General features: G+C 41.6%; 1 protein-coding gene across 1 annotated transcript in view; it reads left to right on the top strand.

Moving 5' to 3' along the window:
- LOC125691059 (neural-cadherin-like) overlaps nt 1-18,118 on the top strand; it is a 43,663-nt gene extending 25,545 nt beyond the window's left edge. The window contains exons 18-33 of the mRNA XM_048939963.1: nt 674-2,291; nt 4,114-4,207; nt 4,955-5,139; nt 5,751-5,980; nt 6,937-7,214; nt 8,306-8,520; nt 9,137-9,264; nt 10,047-10,171; nt 10,330-10,462; nt 10,545-10,725; nt 12,689-12,855; nt 13,268-13,532; nt 14,147-14,327; nt 15,364-15,617; nt 16,648-16,802; nt 17,253-18,118. Coding sequence (XP_048795920.1) covers nt 674-2,291; nt 4,114-4,207; nt 4,955-5,139; nt 5,751-5,980; nt 6,937-7,214; nt 8,306-8,520; nt 9,137-9,264; nt 10,047-10,171; nt 10,330-10,462; nt 10,545-10,725; nt 12,689-12,855; nt 13,268-13,532; nt 14,147-14,327; nt 15,364-15,617; nt 16,648-16,802; nt 17,253-17,645 — 4,602 coding nt within the window. The 3' untranslated portion in view covers nt 17,646-18,118. The remainder of the gene's footprint in view (nt 1-673; nt 2,292-4,113; nt 4,208-4,954; nt 5,140-5,750; nt 5,981-6,936; nt 7,215-8,305; nt 8,521-9,136; nt 9,265-10,046; nt 10,172-10,329; nt 10,463-10,544; nt 10,726-12,688; nt 12,856-13,267; nt 13,533-14,146; nt 14,328-15,363; nt 15,618-16,647; nt 16,803-17,252) is intronic.
- The last annotated feature ends 65 nt before the right edge of the window (nt 18,119-18,183 follow it).

Genomic DNA, 18,183 nt, shown 5'->3' with positions numbered 1-18,183 from the left:
AATAATCCTTACAAAGCAATGCTTATTTGAGCTCACGCATTTAAGTTTGCAGAGACACACATACCTCATACATTTAAGTTCACAGACTCTTTGGCTACACGTGCTACAAAATAAACATTTACTTGGAATGTTCTTTGACTGTGGGACTCGGTCATCTTCACTGTTTCGTTGTTAGAGCATGCCCTGGCAAGGGGATTGCCTTTCTGGCCCAACCAGCAGTTTTCCAAACTATCCCTGGGTGCAGATCAGGAGCTGGAGTTCTCTATGCTGGTAATCAGCTTGGATGTGTGGCCACCCTGCCTTCACAGTCTTCTGTTCACTCTGAGAGAAAGTCCCTATTTCTCTAAGTATTACAGCTCTGAATAGTTTCATAAGAAACATATGTTCTACAGATCTATTATTATTCCCACTTTCTTCTTCCCGCAGTTATTTCCTCTTTCCAAAATAAAATGTGGAGTAGAATATATTAGTCTAAACATGATCTTTTTGTTTCTCCAGGCTGTGCATTGATGTTTATTGAAAATACTTGACCTGGATGACTCAAGCCAAGAGATGTTTGTTATTAAAATGCATGCTATTTTTTTAGCCTGTATAATCCTAACTGTTATCAATAAAAGAAGAGTGTTTTACTGTTTCTTTTGCATAAATGTTTCCCTGCTGTGATTTGTTCTAGGTGTCTGCAACAGACCCCGACCAAGAGGCAGATCAGAATTCTATTAGCTACTCCCTGCATGGACAGGGAGCTGGGAGTGAATTCAGCATCGATGAGAACACGGGTGAGATCAGTGCAAACAGAAGATTGGACCGTGAGAAACGATCAACGTGGCAATTTCTTGTTCTTGCAACAGATGAGAGCGGAGAGGGACTGACTGGCTTTGCAGATGTGATCATAGAAGTGAGGGACACGAATGACAATGCACCCCTTTTTCTCTGTGTGTCAGATGGTTGTTTCATGGGTTATGTCCCTGAGGATTCCCCAGCAGACACGTCTGTCATGGAGATGACAGCAGTGGACCTTGATGACCCAAGGGCCAGCACGAATGCTGTGCTAACATACCGAATCATTCAGAATGTCCAAAATGAAATTAACCTGAACTTGTTTTCAATTAACCCTGTTAGTGGCACCATCTATACCATGCTTAGGTCCCTGGATCGGGAGAAGGAAGACAGGTACCTATTAGTGGTTGAGGCCAGAGACGGAGGAGGACTCGCTGGGACAGGCACTGCCACTATTCTGGTGACTGATGTAAACGATCATGCTCCAGTCTTCCTACAAAGGATCTACACAGCGTTTGTCTCTGAGAATGCAAGCATTAACACTGAGGTTGCGGTAGTGTCTGCTGTGGACAGAGATGAGGGAGAAAATGCCATGGTGACATTCAGCATCCTTGATGGCGACAATGACCATAAGTTCTCCATAGAGACAGATAAAGTCAACAACTGTGGGTTTATCCATCTACGAAAGCAGATTGATTTTGAGAAGCCTCATGAGAGGGTGTTTAATTTGACTGTGAAAGCAGAGGACATGGATTTCTTCAGCGTTGCTCATTGTGTCATCTACGTGGAGGATGCCAACGACCATGCTCCTGTCTTCTACCCCCAGTTCTATGAAGTGGTATCTCTGGCAGAAGATGTGCCTCTAGGCACCAAAGTTGTTCAAGTTTCTGCTGTTGACTTGGATTCTGGCCTGAATGGAAGGTTCTCTTTCCATCTGCTAAACAAGTCTGACCCAGGTGGCCAGTTTTCTGTGGCTAGTGATGGCTGGGTGATAGTTGCAGGAGTGCTGGATCACGAGACAGTGACACAATACCAGCTCATTGTTATTGCTACTGATATGGGGCAGCCCCCTCTGGCTTGCAGTGCCACAGTTCTAGTGACTCTGCAGGATGTAAATGACAATGGGCCAGAGTTTGAGGCCCATTATAACCCAGTGGTCTGGGAGAACACAGCTTCTCCACAGTCTGTCCAAATGAATGAGACCTCTACTTTGCTGTACGCAAAGGATCGTGACACTGCTGCTAACGGAGCACCTTTCTCCTTTCATTTACTCAGCAATTTCGACAGTCTTGGTAACTTCCACTTGCAGGATTTCCATAATGGCAGTGCCTTGCTCACTGCACTGCGTACCTTTGACAGAGAAGTGCACAAGGTATTCCACCTGCCCATTCTGATCACAGACAGTGGGATTCCACCCATGAGCTCCACCAACACGTTAACTGTGAATGTTGGGGACCAAAATGATCACCCACATTCTGCTGGCTACATGGAATGTCTCATCTACAGCTATGATGGTAAGTCCTTCTCTGATGCTTGCATCCACGTATTATAGTATTAAAGGAGCAGCTGTGAGATTCTTCAGAGGACTTCGGTGTGTTCCACATAAGTTAACATCTTAGCAGAGGTGCCACTGAGGTTTGCCCACATAAAGAATGGTAGATGGGCAGTGCACAGGTCTCTGGGCCTCTTGCTTTGTGAAAGACACTGAGATAGCCTTGATTTAAGAGGATAGCTGGCTGCTCTTCTATGTATGGTTTTATCATACTTGAGTAATGGCTGCTTGTTTCCAGATGCAGTTTTACAGCACAGTTAACATGTCAGAGGAAAAAAAGAAAAGCTGACAATTGCTATTAGGGGGCAATTTTCTGCAGATGTTGAGGCAGCATTGTGAGAGAGACCTCCTTTCCTGCTCGGCTTTGGCAATTAGATAGCAGTTCTCCTGTGCTCCAGTGTGCTACATGGTATGCCCATCAACAAGTTAAACCACAAGTTAAAGTAAAAAGATACTAGGTTGCTTGCATCCATGTAGGCTCAGGTCAGTCCTTCATTCCTCTTCTCTGCTGTATGACACATGGTGCAATAGCACATTAAATAGGGTATGAATTGTGGGCGCAGTAGAAACTACTTCTGTATAGATGCTCTATTTGATCTTCTGTTTGTATTGAAATGTTCTGCCTGTTGTATGCCCACTCTCAAGTCAGCTTATTGTAAAGTTGAAACCAAGCCTGTTTTTTTTTTTTTTTCTGTCAAAAACGGAGAGTCTCTGCTTCAAAGCCAAGTACCAGATCTTTTCATTAAGCCTGCATTTTCTGTTAGCTGCCCCTTTAAAGGTAAAACTCATCTGTACTGCTGACTTCTGGGAGGAAGAAACAAGTCTAAAGATCTTTGGCTATTTTAAATGTTTAGCTGAAACAGACTCAGATAGTTACTGTTGTGTTGTGTTGTGTGTTACATTTGTATAATATAGCAATCAAAGACCGGGGCATCCCACATACTGTCTTCTGCAAAATACCAAATGAATATTGTCACAGCTTCAGAAGAGGTACAGTTTTCTATTGTTCTGTTGCTGCTGCTTGCAGCCCCTCAGATATCAGTGTTTGTGCTATTTCCTTCCACAAGGTGAAATCCCGCATTCTTTGCTCTTTATGTATCCTTGATTCTTTACTTAATAGATACATGAATTGCAATATTTGTGGATCTCTCCTTCAGAAATGGCTATTGATTTTAAACAAAAGCAAACTCCAAACCATTTATTTGTGAGTTTTTCTTAGAGGGTTTAAGATCAGCACAATACATACCACTTTCCCTCTCACCCCAAAGTCTTATCACTTACACCAAATAAGCCTGGCTACTGTATTTTAGACATCCTCTCAGTCTTGCTGCAATTTCTTCCAAATTGCTATTGTTTGTTTGGGGTTTTTCTTGCCCTTTGCAATTCAATCAGTATTTTGGTTGTTTTTTCTGCCAAACCCCAATCCCTGTCTAAACCACTCTTCAAACTGGTTGGGGACTACAGCCAAAATAGTGAAAAGAATTGTCCTGGCATTGTTTGTGGATTTCTCTTGCATCTTTATTCAGAGGTGGCTAGTTTTTTCCTTCCTGATTTTTTTTTCATGCAGCCCCTGATTGAATTGAATCCATACAGCCATGTAGCAAACACCCAGTTAGCATTACAGCACGTGGTATTTACATACTGGTGCACATCTTCAAGGAATCAGCATAACTACTTCTGTAAGGGCTTAAGGTTTAAGGCAAACCAGTAATCCTTGAGTGGCCAATCTGTTTGTGAAGATGTGATTGTTCTCACTATGCCAGTTATGTGCTATGTTGTTTTAGGTATCCTGCCCACAACCGTCTTGGGTCAAGTCCTTGCTCCTGATGAGGATGATTGGGATCGTAAAATTTACCAATTTGAAGGAAAAGCATCAAGGTATTTAGACAGAAAAGTGGAAGTTGGGTGAAATGTATGGAAAACTTACCCACGCACAAAAACACTGAATGTATTTAAACTGTCTTTATTTGAAAACAAGTGTGCAAAAGCAGGTTGTTGGTAAGATTGCTCTCCAGAATCCCTTCTGATTGTGAGAAGACAGTAAATAATGCTGCGTGCCAAAGGATCCATTTCCTGTTGCCTGCTGGGGTGCCCTATCTAATAGGACACTGTTCCAAAATCCCTGTTCTTAGGCATATCCATAACCAGTATCAGTGAACCACTACAGAAAAACTACCCACTGCCTTCCAGCCTCTCTTCTCCCGACTCCTGGAGTTTAGTGCTCCAGTGTCACCACCGTTTATAAGAGCTTATATGTGTAGGATGTGTTCACACCAAAGTTGTGAGCAGAGTTGGGATGTACACATGCCACTGGGGTGGGTTGTGTCCTTTGGAATGAATGTACCTAGATTGGCAATTCACGCTGTTCCCAAAGGTATGGATGGCTACAGTAGCCACAGTCTTCCTACTCAGTTTTCTATGGCACAGAAGGAAGAAGAAACCTTCTCAATGTACTCCTAGAGGGTCAGTAGGAGGTTCTGCCTTGTTCCTTCATGAGGGAACACATCTGCCATCTTCAGTAGCTTTCCCAAAATAAAGTACATCAGAAGAACCATCAGTGATAATAATTACTTCTTAGCTTTTTAACTTCTCATAGCTTGTTCCTTGGCTTGACTTTTATTGCAGGTACTTCATCCTTAATGATAACTCAGGTTTGCTAACTATTAAAGAAGGAACCCCACCAGGAACATACAACATAAAGGTTAGAGTCATCGACGGTGTTTGGCCAGATGTTGTCTCAACTGTAAAGGTTATAGTGAAGGAAATCAAAGATGATGCCCTCCATAATGCTGGCTCTTTACAAATCAAAGGTAAGTAAGGTGATGAAGTACATTAGGATCATAAAGCTGAAATCTACTTCTTCAGTGTTACTGCCATGTTACTTAGAATTTTAATTCTCTTTAACATGATAGGAGTTAGTAGCTTGCTGGGTGAGGGTTTGAAAATGCATCTACATCCATTTGCATGGTCTTCTGACATGTCCTTACTGTATGTAAGGAAAACGTCTGGAGAAAAATCAGCCAGAAATGCTTGTCAGATGCAGAAAACAAAGATACAAGATTTCTACACCAACTTTTCAACAAAACACCAATTTATGTTTCAGAAAAAAAATCCTTGTTTGAACAACTGCCTGCCTGAAATTCAGGAAATTGTTTCAATCTTTGTGAAAAAGTAAAATATTCTTAACTATGTTTCTGATTTAAAAGAATAAAAAAGAAAGAAACAAATAAGATTCAAAAAGCTTCAGAACACAAGTTTTGAGCAGAAGCCAGCATGAAAAGTTTCAGAGCCTAAAAGTGAAAACAGTCATGAATTTGCAGCTGAATTCATGTTCTGCAGCCTTAATATTTGCTCTGCAGTAGTCTCCTCTTTTATTGCTATAGCAGTTATGAGGTATGTTTTTGTTTAAATTCTGTTACAGATATCACCCCAGAGGAGTTCATATCCCAATCCCCTGAAAAAGAGAGTAAATACAACCAGTTGAAGAAGCTGCTCTCAGAAATCATATCAGTCCAACTTGAAAATGTTCACATTTTCAGTGTGCTAAAGTCAAGTCAAACACGAGGGGTTGATGTTTGGTTTGCAGTTTATGGCCCCCCCTATTATAAAACAGAAAAACTTAATGGCAATGTAGCAGCTTCAAGAGCATGGGTAAGTACATGTAAGTACAGATAAGAAACCACAGCATCTTCTCATTGTATCTGTTCAGATAATGTCCACGGCCTAGTGAATGTGCCTATTTAGGAGGACTGAGGGAATAATGTGTGAGAAGAATGGATGATTTTAATTAACAAAGTCAAATTGTCCTGCATTAAAAGTTTCAAATAGGGAAGTTTTAAAAGCCTCATATTGAGTCACGGTGATCTAACTTTTGGGATTGTGAACATGTTTTTCCTATTGAAAAGACTGTAAAACCCTGTAAAAAGGATGTTGTCTGGCTGCTGCCTTTCTACATGGTGCCTTCATGTTTCAGTTTATTTTCTGTTATACATAAATGTTCAGTAGCTGAAGCTCACAAACCTGTGGTCACTCAACAAACAGTTCCAGCTTTCTGAGTAAAGAGAGCAAAGCAGTAAAATAACCATTGTCCAGTGGAGAAATAAGTTGGACATATGCATTGAAAATGTAATGAAGTTTGTGCACATTCCAAAAAAGAAAAAGTAGTCTTGCTAAAATCTAAATGACTCTCTGTTGGAAATGTGTAATCAGTGCTGCAATAGTAACTCCTTGCCAGAAAAGGTTTGCCAAGGCTAGTTCACCCTTCCCACTATTAAGACACAAGTCCAAATTAGAAGTACATCTCAGATTCTATGTAAATAATCCATCAGAAATAAAAGTGAATAAAACTTACTCAACTTATGAAGACTGTGGCAAGACTTTTGTCTACTAAATGCTTACTCACATTACAATTGACTTGCATCAAGGCTTTCGCCTTAACACATACCAGGCTGAGCTGCCTTTGGCTGCAGAGACTGTGGTAGATGTTGGAAGGAAATGGCACAGCAAGCAGTTTTGAGAATAAATAAGACTCGCGCTTTTCATGGCTGTCATTTGTCAACTTCCTCTTGTGGAAAAGCTAGATGAATATAACTAATTGTTCTCCGCAGCTGGAAAACATCTTGGATATAAATATCACCCAGATTGGCATTGATGAATGTGTGACCGCAAACTGCACTCATAGCAGCGGATGCATCAGCAAGTATGAGCACAGTCATGTGCCAACGATAACCACAGCTGGAAGCATTTCACTGGTGTCTGTGACAGTGCTGAGAAGTGCCCTGTGTAGCTGTGCAGCTCGGGAGAGTCCTCATCTCTCTTGTTCCTCTTACCAGACAAACCCGTGTCTGAATGGCGGCACGTGTGTGGATACTGATTTGGGCTACAGGTGGGTTAGAGCTTTGTTTGGGGTGCAAGCAGAGTTTCTGCATCGGTCTGTAAGGAGGAGGACAGGCAGCTTTGGGGGATGGATGTCATTGCATGACTCCTCACTGTGACAGGTCAGAGTTCTGTTGTACTTCACACAGCAAACAGATTTCTGTTTTCAAGTAGGTACTTAGGATTGTTGTAGTCTCCAGGAAACCTTGGGAATTTTGCAAGCAGTCGTGGTTCCTTTAATGTCATCCTGCAAGATGTCCTTGTTTCGTGCACCCCCCCTCAGTGTCATTGAACACTTTAATCATGTCACTTACATTACTTAATAACCTCTTCCTCATGTTCCTTGCCTCCTTTTTTCCTCCAAAAATGACATCTCATCGACAAAATGGTATGAAGCTGAAAAATCCCAGCATAGTAAGGCAGAAACAACTAGCCAGTATCTCCTGAAAAGCCTTGATGGGGCAGATAGTACTCAGACTATTTGAAGATGCAGAAGCCTTGGTCACAGTGCAGATCTCAAGCTAACAGTGCTGCTCAGATGTAATTAAGCAGGGAGATTTTGCTGCCTAATAATACTGTTATCTTTGGTAGCCCCTTGCTACCTATTATCTGCTCAATTCTGAGGCTCCTTTGTTTCTGCTGCATTTTCAGTAGTTTTATGAGTGGACTTTTGCTGCATCCCAGCCATGTCAATCTGCTCTCACGAGGTACTAGTCAGCTATGGGAAACCAGGAAATAGGAGTCCACCTGTTCTCCCTGCCTGATATCTTTCCTATTTCTGTCACCCCTTTGGTTTTCCTTGCAGTTTTTGTAACTGCAGATTGAATTTCTCCCCTCCCCTTCCCCTTCTCTGACTGAAGAGATCAAAGTTTTTCATGTGCTTTGTATATAACAAATTCACAGAATTATTCTTGCTAGAAATAAAGCTAATAGCATTTGTACAAACTAGTAAGTGGGGCTCCTTTTATAAAGAAAGTTTTGCTAGTGCTTGTTAAACTTGCTGTGGCCGAGGCAACAGAAGCTCCTAGGTTCAGTTCTACAACGGGATGAGCCATTGGAGAGTTCTGCTTAGATGGCAGATTTTTTTCTTATTTTTAATAGATGCAGATGCTCTGCTAATTTTCACGGACCAGACTGCCAGCAAACAAAACACAGCTTTAAGGGCCATGGCTATGCCTGGTTCCCTCCTCTTAAGCCTTGCTTTGAGAGTCGCATCTCCTTAGAGTTCATCACTGAAGTCGCGGATGGCCTCCTGTTGTACCAGGGACCAGTAGCACGAGGGCAGCCTGGACAGCTGGAAGATTTCATTGCTTTGGGTTAGCACCTTCATCATTATTTCTTCTTTTTTGTTTTATGTGAACATGAATTACCAGCAGTTAATCATTTTGGTTGGTTTTTTTTTGCTTGTTTAAGATTCAGAAAGTTACTTTTGGAGAATAAGGAGAATGCAATATAGAGCAGTATGCAGGACATAAAATTATTAGAGATTGTACAAAGGGTGGGCATGAAGACGATGAATGGTCAAAAGGGCAAAACATATGAAGAGAGGCTGAGTGGGGGTCAGGTTCTGCACCGGAGGGTGGTGGGCACGGAATGGGCTGCCCGGGGCAGCAGACACAGCCCCAGTACCGGAGTTCAGGGAGCGTTTGGGCAGATCTGAGACACTGGGTTTGGATTTTGGGTGGTCTTCTGTGGAGCTGGAAGCTGGACTCAGTGATCCCTGTGGATCCGCTCCAACTCAGAATGTTCTGTTATTCTATGAATTTGCCACCATGCCCAGCAGTTTGAGTCCTAACGCTGTACTGGAAGTTGGATTTTTTAAAACTGAATTCCCTCCACTGGCTGAAGAACTCGTCAAACTAAAATGTTACTTTGAGCTCAGCTGGCTATGGGAACGTGGGTGCTTATCTAATAACAATCTTTTCTCTGCAGAGCTGTCTGGTGGTGTTCCAACACTGACTGTCAGCCATAGCTCTGGTGAGCTTTTCCTCCAGCTTTCCAAAAAAGTCAATGTTGCAGATCGCCGCTGGCACAATATAAAAATTAAAAGTGATGGAAAGGCAAGTGTAAATGTGGATGATCCTGAGGAAGTACTAATTTATGTCTCTAGTTATCCCTTAAGAACCCTTTCATTCTTCTGTAGAGGTCTTTCATCAATCCTTCCATCACTGCAGTGCCAAAGACTGATGTTTGTAAGGTCAGCCATCACCTTAGTCAGGAGGCAGTCAATCAGAAGAAGATCTTAAAAAGTCCAGTTTATTTTTAATGATCATACCTATTGCTTAGAACTTAGAGCTGTGATAATCCAGAGGGCAGGATGGATTGATGGACTGAAGTATCCTTTATTTCTGAGAGTGAGAAACCCTGCCCCACCAGCTGAGTTTAGAGATGCATGCAAAGCAGATACGTACGCTTTTATATAAGGATGTATAATTTATTCTTGCTAATATAATGCTGCTGAAGGCATCTGCTGGGTTGCCCCTTTCTCTCACACATAAGACAGGACAGCAAACATGTCAGGCCCTAAGACGGCTTGTCTCTTCAGGTTCTGATTTGGCAGCAAACTCCAAGAAAATCCTTTTCTCTCTTGGCCATGTCAGTGACTTGGCCAGCTTGTGATAGAGTCAAATTTTTCTTTTTTGTGGCTTGTTAGTTATATACCATATTCAATAACCTTCCAGATTAGCATGTGGAAGTGTTTTATTGTTCTGATGAAGTTTCCTACACTGTCATCACTCGGTAAAATCCTTCCTTCTGATAAGTGGGGAAAAAGAAAAAAAAGTGAAATTAAAATGCATGCATGTCTCCAGATGCAATTGCTTTAAATAATTATTTTCTTCAGAAAGTGAAGCTGGTTCTTGACCACTGCATAAATGGCTCAGTTAGAGACAGTGACAGTGTTAAGAAGATCTCTCAAGTGGATCTGTCTGCCTGTGAAGCCTCCGAAGAGACTGTGGGAACTTGGAGGTAAAAACTAATAATAATCCCTGAGCTAGAAATGTGATTACTTAAAAGAGCTCATGAAAAGAAAGGGGGGGAAATAAAAAAAAAAAAAGGGAAAAAAAAACCAACCAAAATGTGTTCTTTCTTTCCACTAATTCTTTCTTTCTCCGTCTTCCCCCCAGCACAGGCAAGATCTTCAGTGGTCACCAGCCCCTACAGCTGGGTGGAGTTAAAAAGATTTTGCCTTACCGCGACTCACAAGAGCGCTTCAGAGGGTTTGTTGGCTGCATTCGCAATGTCGTTGTTGACACTAAGGTAGAGCTGCTATGGCCAATCTTGGGTCTACCACTGTCAACTGTAAACATTTGGTGTGATTCTTCTCTTTGTCCTTTCCTAGGTTTATGACTTAGAGCACCCTGCGGAGTCCTTGAACAGCTCTCCAGGATGTATTCTCACAGATGAAATGTGCCAGAGTGCTGGGATGGTCTCCTGTGGTGTCCACGGCCGGTGTGTTGGTGACTGGGACTTCTTTCACTGTGACTGTGCCCCAGGATATGCTGGACCAGTGTGTGATAAAGGTACTGCAAGTTCTGGGGGGAAATTCATGGCAGGGATCAGTGGGAACAGCGTCAAACACACTGCTCTGAATTTGCCTTTGCCTTTGAACTTAGGATCTTAATAAGACCATGCTGTATTCTGGGAATGTTTTAGATCTGCAGTGAAGTAAAGATCCTTCTAAATCTTGCTGAATGAAGGTAATGACACAGATGAGGGTCTTCTGTTTTACTTTGTGGAGTAGGCAAATGGTCAAATGCATTGTTTTGCCTTTTTCATTGCATGGCACCTTATTTCTCAGTGGTAAAGATGGAAAAAAGAATTGCATTGTGCATTCTTCCTCTGACCATACTGATCAAAAGTTTATTTTAATAAATGTGGTGCTGTTTGTCATCCTGCAGTGGTCTTAAGAGTGATTAGGTGCCAGTTTGGAATGTTCTCTCTGTGAAACCTGGGGACACAAACCTCAAGTCCTCCAGCCCGATTTTCTGTCCATAAAAGGGGGATAATTGTATTTTCTTCTGCCACTGGAATGAAATGAAGGTTGTGTAACGCCATTAGACCACAGCAATGGGTTCGTGTAGGGACATAAAATGAGGACAGCTCCAGCAAATGTGTTATCCTGTGCAAAATCAGCATGAAATGTGCATCAGAGAACAAAAGCATGCAAGAGGCGATAATGAAAACCTCTGATGCATTGTAAGAAAGTACAAAGTTTTAGCAACATCCAAAAATCTAAAAAATGAAGTCTTTAATGTGTGAAGTGCTTCTAATAGCTCTCAGCCTTGTTCAGGGCACATATGCTTGGATTGGCTCTGACTTCCTCATCTTAATACCTTCATCAGCCATTACTTGGAATCACAAACCAGACGTGAGTTATAGGTGCTTATTGGGACTACCTGCCATATGCCTGCCTTCTGGCTCTAGGTACAAGATAGGAACAAGGAAGTTAGTAGTAACAGTCTCTGTCAGTATGAGTTCCCCATAATATCTGGGGCTTTGTGTGGTGTTGGAGGGGAATTAGCCCCCTCTGCACCTTAACATGAATGAGAAGCACTGGAAAAGGAGTATATGATAGGTAGCACTGAATCACTGTGTTGAGATTAATATGCATGACTGGTGTATTGCATGTACCCTTTCAATGTAGTGGTCTTATTTTCCCATCCTGCATACAGAATAATAATACCCTGCAGTCAGCCAGACCCTTTCTTCCTTTCTCTACCTCCCACACGAGACTTAAAAGGTGACATTAAATGACTCAGTGGAAGCTTGCCTTATGGTGTGAGGACTGGAGTCACAATTGGCAGCACATTCTAGGCCTGGAGCCCTCATTGTTTAGAGTTTATAATGACCACATAAATGGTCAGTATCATTCAGTTATTTGTATTAATGTTTTGCAGATATATGATACTGGTTTAGAAACATCTGCCTAGATTTAATTCTCATTCTGTTTCGCATTATATTGGGATGCTGATTCAGAAGCCCAACTGCTTATTTGATATAGCTGCATTGGTTTCTACTTCTCACCACTGGGAGAAACCAAGCGCTCAGAAACCAGTTGTTTAAAATCCACAAGTCATACCCTGATGTGTTAGGAATACTCCATTTGGTTCTGGTTTCTTCTAACATGTTGGGCTGCAAATGCTAGCATTGAGCTAGACAAAAACAAAAGGTTACTGGGCTCAGTGTAGGAGTGACTGGCAGAATGCGTAGTCTGTGACAGGCAGAATGCCTGATTGTTCCTTTCCTGCCTAAATGTTTTTATTCTTGGTTTGTTCTTTTCTTCTTAATTCTCTTAAGAAAGGGAGATACATGCATATGTGAATTTAACCGTTTGGAGTGGGGGAGTGCTTTCCAGAATGCTTCATTACTTTGTCAGAGTTTCTTAAGAACTGAAATTCTGATGCTCAGAACTGGTTAATTCTCAAGCACTGAAGGAGCAGTGGTTTCTGAGATTTTCTCTGCTTTGGTGAATGTTGTGAGTAGTTCTTCCAGAATGGGCTTTTGGAAGGGACAGCTGGATCCATTACGAGCCAAGGAATACCCTCAGCACTCTCAGCACTCGGATCCAGCTGATGGTGCGCACCCGCATCTCCCGCAGCACACTGCTCAGCTTGGCCTCTGCAGATGGGAGCAGCTTCATCCAGCTGGAGGTGGGTGCTTTGGAGTCCTTCTGCCTCAGGCCTCCTCATTTGTATTGGGGTATACAGGAGGAAATGATTCTGCTTAGGAGCATCTATTTTTTAATGTAATAAACAGTAAGAATTGTCCACATGAGGACAACCACTCTCATTTGTGTTGTCCTCAGAAATGAACCACAATCAAAACAGTGATGCTTTCTGATGAAACAACATAGGAACATCTTCTGCAAAGTAAAAACTACTGAACCTGCAGTTTTCTTGTGGTAATTTTTACCTGGGAATAAAGCACTTTTTCACTCCCTTAAAACTCCTTAAAAACAAGAATGCCATTTCAATTTTAAAAACTCAGTTGTTTTTTTTTTTTGAGACAGGACAGTGCGATAACACTGAGAAGGGGTTATTAAAGGTCTTCATTGTCTTTTAGGTAGATGAGGGCTACTTTTCTGTTAACTTCAGCCTGGGGGACAAAAGTCACTCTCTGAGAATGAAGACGTTACGTATAAATAATGGCCAGTGGGTCCTGCTGACCATGGAGCGCTACAACAACGAGTTTACTCTGCGTGTCAACAGTGGTGGTGGGGATCAGGAAGTGACATCTGTCTTGGGCACAAACAGGTGGTTTGAAATGGACTGGGCAAGTGTTGTGCTAGGAAACCGCCTTCCCAGTCATTCAGAGAGTGATTTCCAAGGTAAGTGATGTGATGAGCTGTCAAAAAGAGGGAATTACAGCCTAAAGGTGGCATCTTTGAGTACATTGAAGGATCTAAAGGCCAAGTAAGAATTCATTCCCATGTACACTGCTATGCTCATGAAATCCCTCCTTCTGTACTAGAGACAAGTCAGAGCTAAGGTTCAAATTTCTGTTTGCCATTGTATTTGGTCCTGCCAAAGACGTGAAGGTTCCTGTAAATATTAAAAACAAAAGCACTTTATGTTTTCATTTTCCATGGCAGAGGTCACAAGTAGAGAATGCAGCATGTACTGATAGGAAAAGAAAGATTTGGGAGGCAACCCATAGTGCTCTCTTCGTTTCTTGGGGTGGAGGTGCTGGGACTTTGAGACCGTGCCTTGTAGAAGACAGTTTTCCATTGTGCTGCTTCTCATTCAGCCCCAATCTGCAGTTGGGCCAGGACGTACAGGCACATTTCCTGTAGCTCTTCTAAAACAAAACAATGGAAGTGGTATAAGGATCTTCATAAATATTAAATTTTCCTACAATTCAGCACACATGTTGGGGGCAAGGCTTAAGGTGGGGAACTTGATAACTCAGTGTACTTCTCTGCATGCCTCTGCTTTGCTGCAGGTTGTTTGCGTGATGTCCAGCTCAACGGCCAGCCACTACTTGTGGAAGGCAGGAGCACAGAGTTTGGCTTCATTCTGAGGCGGCAGGGTGTCACGATGGGATGCCATTCTAGTGCCTGCAGCAGCCATCCCTGTTACAGCCCTTTCCTTTGTGTTGATCTCTGGAGAAAATATGAATGCCGGTATATTAAGCTTTTTTTTTCATACAGGGGTGATTGGGAAGCAGTTTTCAGGCAAATTGCTTTCAACAGCAGAATTCTCGACTGCTTCTGGCCAGAGGGGAGTATCCCAAAGACAAATCCTGCTCTGTCTCATCTCCTGTCACGGGCCAAACTTGCCTTTTCCTGCAAATCTGGTGTCAAACCTACTTGTTCCACCATTTTTTTTCCCCATAATAATAAGATCACACACCACTGATATGAAATGCCCCTTGATGGAAGCTGGATTGTTCTCTGCTAGTCTGTATGAAAAATACACATTTTTTAATGCAGAGTATATATTGTATATACATATGTATGTACAATATACAGAGAGAATATATCATACATATATTCCATAAAGAAGTTGGAGTTAGTTATACTTTGTATGAAGCTCTCAAAAAACTGAGTTCTGAAATTGACTGCGAAGAGTCAGAATCAAAGCCCACCAGCCTGGTATCTGATGCAGTTAGCTAGCTAAATCAAAATACAGGCATTTGTGTTCCAAAATAATGCAAACATACATGCAGGAGTGGGAGAAAGTGCCTCTTGAATTCTTTCAGTAGTCAAAATTTGGCACATCTAAGGCCTAGCAAGTTGTTGCTAAAGGAGGCTCTGAGATGGTCTGAAGCGTGCCTTGAGACACTCTGTAATCAGTCCTAGTGCACAAGATCAATATTGAGGCTCTTCTACAGAAAACAGGTTTGTGTTCTTCACAGTATTCCTGCATGGCCCTTCTGCCTATGTTTCAGAAGAAATGATTTTCTCTGCAGATTCAAGGTCTGAAAGACACGATGGTTGTTCAGAGCAGACCAATGACCATCTTTTTCCCAAAGATCCAGATGAACGTTATAAATCTTATTCTAAGTACAAGCTAGCCTTTTCCCCATTGATCTCAGCTTTCTGCTTCTTGCTAAGGGTTTTTGAACTCTGTAGAAAAAGGGTTAGTGCATTCAAAAGCTGACATTCAAAAGCAGGTGCTTCACCTGCCTTAAAGATACCTTGTGCTTTTTTTGGACAGGTGTCCAGCTGGGAAAGTGGAAGTGACTGATAATCTTACAGGGCTCAGACACTGTACCTCATCACCTTGTGGACACTGGACCTGTAGGAATGGGGGTACCTGTCTGGCTCAATCCCAAGACAAGACTATCTGCCAGTGTCCTGAAGGCTACAAGGGAAGATGGTGTGAAATTAGCCAGGTGAAGGCAGGAAGACCTGTTGGACTCAGCTCTGGCTCTATTCTGGCAATCAGCATGTGTCTCCTTGTCTTTCTAGGTAGGAAAGCAAGTACTTTTTTCTTTTTTCTTTTTTCTTTTTTTTTTTTATAAATCTTTTTAAATCCATTGAATCAAGTGCTTTAGCCTCGGATGTTGTGATCAGTATTTCTCCTTTTCTGGAAATCATCAGTTAGGAGCTCATTTAAGGATGCTAAGTAACATAGATTTAGAGTTTACTTGCTTGAAGCCACTTGAAGCAAATGTAGGACTTCTCTTTTCCGGAATCACTTATTTTCAATCCTTCATAAATAAGGATTTTCACCTGTGTGTGCAAATCTGTGTGCAGCCATATCTACCTGAAACTCCCACCCGCCCAGAGCCCTCACATTCATATTAAGTAGGTTCTACAGCTAGCATGTGCTGTTCACATATTAGGAAGGTAGAGAGCTTTTTTCCAGAAGGTTTATGGTCTTAACAGGCAAGTCTCATTAAGAGTGCAGGGCAGAAAGAAATGTTCACAATGTGTATGCTTTTAGGCACACTTTGGCTGAAATGTTAGTACACTGTAAAGCTAGTTGTTTCTCATATTAAAAAAAAGTGCATACATATCTCAGGATAGTAATGACTCCAATGATTATATTACATTTGTAACCTTCATTAAAACAGTGTTTTACTTACTTTGGATATCTTATTTACTCAGGATTGGTGAAAGGCCAGAGATTGGCCAAAATGCCTTCTATTTAAATGGATTCCTTTAGGTAAGTAAAATACTCTTTTAATGAAGTTTATGATATAATATGCATAGATGACTCTTTACCTTCCTGAATATAAATTGTTTATATATTAATGATTACACAGTTCTTAGCTGGGAATTTGATTGTCAAATCAAAAGTGGATTAAATGTGGAGGTTGGTGGCCCTGCGTGCTGCAGGGGTTTGAGCTTGATGATCCTTGAGGTCCCTTCCAACCCAAGCCATTCTATGATTAGGTGATTCTATGATGATTCCAGGAATCACGTAACTACTTGTTTATCGTATGTCATATTTTTCATATGTCATATAAAAAATATGTGTATTCATTTCTTCCAGCTCTCTTAGTTTCCTATACAGTGTGGAGTCAGTGGGGAAGTTCGGGGTTTCGGAAAGGAGGAATTTACCACATTCCTGAGGAGCGTGAAAGCTGGGAGGATGTTAGAGAAAATGTCTTCAACTATAATGAAGAAGGAGGTGGAGAACGCGACCAGGTATGATGCTGCTTCAACCCAGTCTTTGCAAATCCAGCCTTTGCAAATCCAACCTCTCCTCACCTTCCTTTCCCGTAATTTTTATTGTTTTTCTCTATTGTCCTTAGTCAAGAGGTTTTGGTGTTGGTTTTTTTTTTTTTGCTTTTTTTTTTTTTTTTTTAGCCTGAATTACTCTTTGAGTGGGAGGATTCTCTTTCAGCATAATCTGTCCTTCTCATGCTGGTCATCTGTGGCCACCTTTGAGGGGACTTCTCTGGACACACCATTCTAGATTTACTCAAAGACTGCCATCACCCAAAGGGCACAATCTGAACTCAGCTCTCTCTCTTCTTCAGTTTATAGAAAACTCGGAATCCAGTTTTGTGTTGCGTCAGGCTTAAAAACATTTTTTGAATCTATTTCCTTTTTAATTTTCTCTCTTAAATTTGCATTTTTGTTTTATTTCCCCAGAATGCTTACAATGTAGATGAACTGAAGAAACCTCTACATAACATTCCCCACTTCTCCTTGAGGGCAACATTTCCATATTCCAGGACACCCACTGGACCAAAAATATACTCAGTCCCAAACCAAAAACAATCAACGTCAGCTGTTAGCAGTGTTCTGGACTTCAAGGAATATGTTTCTCAAATCATCCGGGATGCAGACAATGATCTACAGAATCTTCCAGCTGACACTATTCATTTGTACTGCTTGGAAGGAGAATGCTCTCTGGCAGGGAGCCTTAGCTCCTTAAACTCCATTGGTGGGGATGAAGATCTAAATTATGACTTCCTCCGAGAGTGGGGGTCAAAGTTTGATAAGCTTAAAGAACTCTGTGAGCCCTCGCATGAACATTTGTAACTGGAGTTGAAGGAACTCGAGATGTTGCTGTGACAGATGGACACTACTTTTAAAAGACACCCTTTTTTATACATAAAGTACACCAAGTAATTTACTTGCTACGTGTTTTTAGTTACAATAGTATGAAATACTTTTCCCAGGAAAATAGCTTTTTTTATATGTACTGTATAAATTGTTATTTAATGGTAGAAGTGGTAAGGCTTTTAATTTTCTTGAAAACTCTTGAAAATGCAGGATTTGAGTACTGTGGAATTATGACATCCCTTTTTATTTGTGTAGAGTGCAGAAAGCTACTAGAATTGTCCTGGATGAAAGAACTTTCATTTTCTCCCTGATGTGACTTTTACTAGGGGCTAGCAATGCGTAGGGCCCTCTTATTTCCAGCTGCATTCCTTTTAGATGTCGAAATAAGGATTGTAAAACTTAAATATAAAACATTTTAAATGCCTTCGTTTCTGGTCAGCTTTTCTCTTGAGCATCACTGAGGCCAGTGGGCGGCGCCCTCACAACCGCCATCTTCCCCCCTCACCCCCCCGCG

This window comes from Lagopus muta, chromosome 3 (assembly GCF_023343835.1).
Source record: "Lagopus muta isolate bLagMut1 chromosome 3, bLagMut1 primary, whole genome shotgun sequence".
Classification (NCBI taxonomy): Eukaryota; Metazoa; Chordata; class Aves; order Galliformes; family Phasianidae; genus Lagopus; species Lagopus muta.
Note: the sequence above shows the minus strand (reverse complement) of the source record. Positions and strands in the feature narration are given on the sequence as shown.